The sequence below is a fragment of the Octopus bimaculoides genome, chromosome 14 (genome assembly GCF_001194135.2).
Source record: "Octopus bimaculoides isolate UCB-OBI-ISO-001 chromosome 14, ASM119413v2, whole genome shotgun sequence".
Lineage (NCBI taxonomy): Eukaryota > Metazoa > Mollusca > Cephalopoda > Octopoda > Octopodidae > Octopus > Octopus bimaculoides.
In genome coordinates this window covers 15,584,646-15,591,615 of record NC_068994.1, presented here as the reverse complement: position 1 = coordinate 15,591,615, position 6,970 = coordinate 15,584,646, and the positions used below count along the sequence as shown (strand labels likewise).

The window sequence follows — 6,970 nt, the reverse complement described above, 5'->3', positions numbered from 1 at the left end:
ATCCAACCCATGCCAGCATGGAAAGCATACATTAAATGATGATAATGATGCTGATACCAAAGCTTGTAAGCATTGGCTCAAACTAATGAGCCAACTTCTCTGTTAACTTTCAGTAATGTTTTAAATACACTCACTCACTCACTCACTCACTCACTCACTCACTCACTCACTCACTCACTCACTCGCTCGTTCATACATGCATGGAAATATATATATATATTTATGTAAGCAGTCACTCCCGAATTAAATTCGACAACTGGCACCCATGCCAACGTCGTCTCCTTCATTGGACATGAAACTCGGCTTCCAAAGACCTGTTGGGGCAAGCGAAAGCGAAATCGTGATGGCACCTGTGCCCAGCGTCGCCTTCCTGGCACTTCTGCCAGTGGCACATGTAAGACATTCGAGCGAGATTGTTGCCAGTGCCGCTGGACTGGCTTCTGTGCAGGTGGCACGTAAAATACACCATTTTGAGCATGGCCGTTGCCAGTACCTCCTAACTGGCCTTCGTGCCAGTGGCACATAAAAGCACCCACTACACTCTCGGAGTGGTTGGCATTAGGAAGGGCATCCAGCTGTAGAAACTCTGCCAAATCAGATTGGAGCCTGGTGTAGCCATCTTGTTCACCAGTCCTCAGTCAAATCGTCCAACCCGTGCTAGCATGGAAAGCGGACGTTAAACAATGATGATGATGATGAATCACACGGACATACATATACACTCAGACGCAAGCTTACATACTCACATATATATACTTACACAATCATACATTTTTACAAAGATTAATACAGTCACTCTCTTTCCCTCTCTCTCACACATACATACCTCTCCCCTCCCTCTCTCTCACACATACATACCTCTCCCCTCCCTCTCTCTCACACATACATACCTCTCCCCTCCCTCTCTCTCACACATACATACCTCTCCCCTCCCTCTCTCTCACACATACATACCTCTCCCCTCCCTCTCTCTCACACATACATACCTCTCCCCTCCCTCTCTTCCCCCTCTTTCTCTGTGTAATAACTCAAAGTTTATTAATAACTAGCTTAAAAGCTGCCTTCCATGCAAACTTTTAAGCTATCTCCTGTGGAGTGCTAATTGGACCTGCTAAGGAGAGCAAAATAGCATCACTATAATACATCTATAATGACTGTATGCGCCGGTGGTGTTTGATCAGAGGTTAAAGGACAGATGAGCATTAATTCTGTAATGTAATCATTCTATTGTTCTGTCCCAGTTTGAATCCCAACTGTTGGTGAATTTGTCTCAAAGTTCTTATTGCGATGTAAAATTAACGAAGTGAATGTCATTTAGCTCCCCGTTGATCTCTGACGTCATCCGACAAACACCAACCAAGATGGCAGGAATCAGTCAAGCTTTACCTGCTAGAAATAGCAACCCAAATGCTTTTAAATCAAATCCCAATGCTAGATGTTCAAGAACTAAATGAAGGGCAGGTTTTCAATCCCGGGATCATCCTGATTCCAAAATGTCTATGTTGAGCAAATGTAGACTGAGAGGTCCCAGATAGAGAGAATTTCACATTTATTATCTAGTATATATAAATCACAGTGTGTGTGTGTGTGTGTGTGTGTGTGTGTGTGTGTGTGTGTGTGTGTGTATTGACTAATGCATACATTTCCACAATTCTCAACCGATTTTCACCAAACTTTACACACTTATGTGCCAAGGATGGTCATGCACTGCAACATTTTACCCAGAGCTCCTGTGTAAATGGAAAAACCTGGAAAAACAGTGGTTTACACAGGTTTTCTCTAATTCATTGTATATATATAGTCTTTTAGCATGTAGGGTCTTCCATACTATTTTAATCTATATGGTTGTATATTGGCTTTAGAGAATATTTTTTAGTGGTTTTCACATTTTTTGATTTATTATTTATTTATATATTGTAATTTTGTATTATTAATTTCTATATTTTTTTATATGTGTATTGGTGTATATTGTTTTAGGGTTTTGGTTAGAGAATATTATAAAAGTGAAAGGATTTTGTTTATATATTTCAACTATTTTCCATACTTTTTTAATCTATATGGTCCTGTATTTGCATTATAGAATATTTTTTAGTTGCTTACATATTTTTTTGATTTATTATTTATTTATATGTTAAATAGGCCGAAGGATGGGTGTGTTTGCTAGTTAGTAATATAACCATTTTCTTATTTTACAGATTGAATCAGGAAGCAGTAATGTTCGTGTGGGTAGTCTCATTTTTGGTGCTCGTTCATATCCTGCAAAAGCTCAAGGAGACAACCATCTCACAAATAGTGACGAGAAATCAAAATGATAAACCTTAACTCAAGAAGTATTCTTTATTAAACTGTATGACTTAGAACTTTCCATTTGACTAAAGTAGGCAACAAGAATCATTTTGAAATTCCTTAAAGAGATTTATACAGCATTCTAGTCTAGGACAACATCTACAAGTAAACTGAACCATATGAAACATGTTATATTTAACTGTTTGGCATTCAGATTACTCTAATACATGTCAAGTTGATTTATTCACATTATTTTGAATTAATTATGCTTTGAGATTTCAATAATGCAATTGTTTATTTTTAGAATGACATTGTTGTGTAGGTACAAGAAGCTAAGATCTAGCTGGTTTTAACATAAAACAGATTGGATATTTTGGCTGAATATGTCCAGGTTAAATGCTAAAGGGTCAAAAATAAAAACTAGAAAAAATATTGCTGTTGACTCTTTGGAAAAAAAAATGTTTCCATCAAGAAATGTTTAATGACGTTGACGAAAATAAAACAAAGGATTTAATTTTTTTAAATCTGTCTTTTTCTTTCATGAAGAGTACTTCCTGACCACATACCTTCAGGTTCTCTCTTATGACATAACACCTTGGTCAAGTGTCTTCTACTATAGCTCCAGGCCAACAAAAGTCTTGGGAGTGGCTTTGATAATTGGAAACTAAAAGGAGCCTGTCATGTGTGTAAGTCTTGACAATGTGTGATGGTTGCAAATAGGTGTCACCATCATACAAGTGGCATTATTTGTTTGAGCAGAGGATGGGTGTGAGCACTCATACCCCACCTGCTTTTTTTTGCCTTTTTTTTTGTCAAAAATTTCTTTAAACTCCTATGTTTTTGATATCAGAGATTACAATTTTGAAAAAAAAAACACATTTTCAAAATTTTAATTTCATCCCTTCACACCTCCATTTTCTTTACTTTTCACCTTTTTTCGAATTTTTTTTTTTAATTCACATGAGAAAAAAAGGAGATTTCAAATCTGGAAAATATTTTTTTTTTAATTTCAAATTTTGTGTAGAGACCTGTATATGGTTTTGTACTTGTACATATATATTTTCATTTGTTCCTTATGTATTTTATTTTTCATCTGTATATGTGTAAATGCCACAACATTCCACAAATGGCATTTTAACAAAAAAAAGGCACTGAAATAGTCTGTTTTTATTTGTGTGTGTGTGTATGAAGGCATGTGGCCTTGTGGTTAGGGTGTTGCATTCACAAGATCATGGTTTCAATTTCTGAACTGGGCAACGCATAATGTTCTTGAACAAAAAAAAAAACTTCATTTCACATTGCTTCAATTTACTCAGCTGTAAATAAATAATCCATCCTGTTCTGGAGAAATGTGATCTCATTCACTTAGACAGTATGGAAACTGAGTTCCAGGACTGATGACAGAAAAAGTCAAGGGGATTTGTGTGTGTGCATGCGTGTGTGCGTTGACTTTAAATGTATTTCATTAAATACAATTGTGACTTCTGGTGTGTCACCATTGGCTGTTTCAGCATTACCATCTACGTCAGTGTCGAAAATTTGAAGAAAATCTAGTTAAAGTTTGAAATAATTCAACTGGTTAGAGAATTTTCTTGTAAACTTGTCAACTTGTGTTTTGCTCATGGCAGCATACTTCTAAGCTGTCTGAAGCATGACAACTGTTTCAGTCACTGTTTTCCCTAGCAGAAAGCAATTTCACAGAAGCATGCTGTTCCTCTGTTTCAGCCACCACAAAAATCAACGAATAGTGGGGAAGCATTGCAGAAGGAAGACACACCACATAGCTGTACAACTTCACTTGATGACACCAGTTGGTAGACTGATGCCTGAGGGTTGCATCAAGTGGCTTCTAGCAGCAGAAGCCCAAAGTACAACAAGCTTGTCCCACCGAAAATGTTTCTGGTTACTTTTGGGTGTCCCCTTGTAAATCATCTGGGCTATATCATCATAGAGATAATCATTGCATAGATATTGCATAATTATACATTGAGCTAATTGTTGCTTTAATTTTCCAGCTCACTCCTGTTTCACTTTGTGGTCAAAGTAAAACAATAGCCAGCAAGATATTGAACTTGTGCTTTGCAGTTTCTATCAAAGCAATTGCTCTGCTTATCTGACAAATATCCATCTTCTCCGCTCATTATTCCTGGGAAGGTCATGGGCATAGAGTCCTCAGGCACCTCTTCCATAGGGTCCTATCAGAAAAAAACCATCATTACACTTTCTGGCTGGATTTTCAAGCATAAACAACTGAGAGTATGGAGGAATATTAAGTAATGGTCAAAAGAGTATGACCACGAATACAAGTAGTTGAAATGGGGTTTCTTCCAAAGAATCTCTTGAGTAGTATTACGTGACAGAGCATAGCTCAGAGATCAGGGAGTCTCTCCAGATGGCGCTGCAATTTCTCTGCATTGAGAGGTCTTAGCTCCTGGCCTATGGATGTGTAATTAGAAAGTCACAGGATAAAATCACAAGATAAATTTGTTGCATTTAATGGTATGCATGTGAGGCTGTGTGTGAATGATGAAACAACATCATGCAAACATTAAATAGTAAGATAGAGAAATAATTTTTTTATTCTCAAACATGTGATAATGCTAATAAATAGTGTGATCAGGATAAAATATCCATACATTGCAGAAAAATACGTTTTTATTTATTAGCATTATCACGCATTTGAGAATAAAAAAATTCATTTCTCTATCTTTCAATACATCTCAATGCTTCTATAACAAACTTTGTTTACTTTCTTTGTATATTAAATAGTAAATTTAATTTCACTGCACAAGTAATGTTCAGGTGGTCATAAATTACATAATTTCTACATCAAGTCAATACAATTGAAAGAATAACTCTGCAACATTCATCAATAGTTGAATACAAAAGCTTTGTACTGAAGCTTACCAAGACAGGTAAAAGATATACAAATTAAATTCATATCGGTCAACTATAATGACATATCCAGGTTGAGCAGGGGTTGTAAAAACAATTATTATAATAGCAAGAAAGTGTGTGGGGTTGGTCTGTGGGTTGTCACACACTGAAAGTTGGTGCTAAATACAAGCCTTTATATAACTTTTGTACCAGAACATTCCAGAAGGATCTAACATGTGAAATCTGACTGCTGATTGGCCAATAACTCGGCTTCACATATAAACAAAGTTATGCTATGTCATGAGTTAAACTTTGCAAATTGATGACTCAGTTTCAAGTCTTGCTACAGATTTTTCAAGCTGAGTCAATTGACAGGAGACCTAGGGGTAGAGCAAGAATGAGATGGTTGGATAATGTCTATAATCTCAGCAGGTCACACATGGGAATCCAGTTGGAAAGTGTTCTTGGACAAATATCAATTTTTTATTGTTTAAATTACTTCTGTTGGCATTTTATTTCATTGAGTCTAATGTGATCAGAGGTAAAAATCGATCACAGAATGATTTTGAACTTGGACAGTGAGATGGTATGCTTATTAGCAAAAATAAAATATCTGCAGCATCTGACAGGCTTTCTACAGTGTTGGGAGTACAAAATAATTGTTACAATTTGCAATAATTCAGTGAAAAGGAATATATTTTATAGAAGAGAGAGAGAGAGAAAGAAAGAAAAAACATCAATGCAAAATCAAGAGCCTCAAATGGTCACACAGATAGTGATTCTATCAAATGAAGGAGAAGTAGAGAGAAGGGGAAAGAAATCCATTGTTAATAGAATTTGCGCTCAGCAATAGCCAGCATAAATATTCTTTTCTACTCTAAGCACAAGGCCCGAAATTTTGGGTGAGGGTGCCAGTTGATTAGATCAACCTCAGTACGCAACTGGGTGAAAGGCAAAGTCGACCTTGGCGGAATTTGAACTCAGAATGTAAAGACAGATAAAATACTGCTAAGCATTTCGCCCAGTGTACTAACATTTCTGCCAGCTCACCGCCTTGGGGATAATAAATATTGATCCGACTAAAGTGGACAGAAATAAGTTTCATTATTCATTGCTAGTGTAGCAGGGATTTGAAACCGAACCGCCAGGTAGCCGGCTGTGCATGACAACCGAACCACAATAGTATCACTTGATCAGTCTATTAAGCAACCAATCAGCCAAGCCACCATATGATTCAGCCTTCTAGAATCTTTTTGTACCCCATTAAAAGGCTGTTTTTTGGCAGTAATTGTAGAATGTTGAAACAGCTGCACGATATGTCACCATTCTTTCTACCACCAGACAACCCAGAAAGACAATTTAGACAGATGACATAGAAGACAAGAATCTCCGTTACCATGAATGTAGCACTATTGTTTCCACTTATGTTGGGTCAGCCATGTGTTGCTATATCAGCAAGCTTACCATAAACTCCAAGCAGTATATCTCTCCCAGTATACTCTTTTACCTGTTTCAGTCATTTGACTGCGGCCATGCTGGAGCACCGCCTTTAGTCGAGCAAATCAACCCCAAGACTTATTCTTTGTAAGCCTAGTACTTATTCTATCGGTCCCTTTTGCCAAACCGCTAAGTTACAGGGACGTAAACACACCAGCATCGGTTGTCAAGCGATGTTGGGGGGGGGACAAACACAGACACAAACACACACATATATATATACATATATACGACGGGCTTCTTTCAGTTTCCGTCTACCAAATCCACTCACAAGGCTTTGGTCAGCCCGAGGCTATAGTAGAAGACACTT

At 37.2% G+C, this 6,970-nt stretch overlaps 2 protein-coding genes across 2 annotated transcripts in view; both read left to right on the top strand.

Moving 5' to 3' along the window:
• LOC106873174 (pyridoxal phosphate homeostasis protein) overlaps positions 1–2,810 on the top strand; it is a 23,507-nt gene extending 20,697 nt beyond the window's left edge. The window contains exon 7 of the mRNA XM_014920403.2: positions 2,196–2,810. Within this exon, the coding sequence (XP_014775889.1) occupies positions 2,196–2,312 (117 nt within the window). The 3' untranslated portion in view covers positions 2,313–2,810. The remainder of the gene's footprint in view (positions 1–2,195) is intronic.
• LOC106873171 (probable E3 ubiquitin-protein ligase DTX3) overlaps positions 1–6,970 on the top strand; it is a 486,006-nt gene that overhangs the window by 457,479 nt on the left and 21,557 nt on the right. The gene's annotated exons all lie outside the window — the stretch shown is intronic.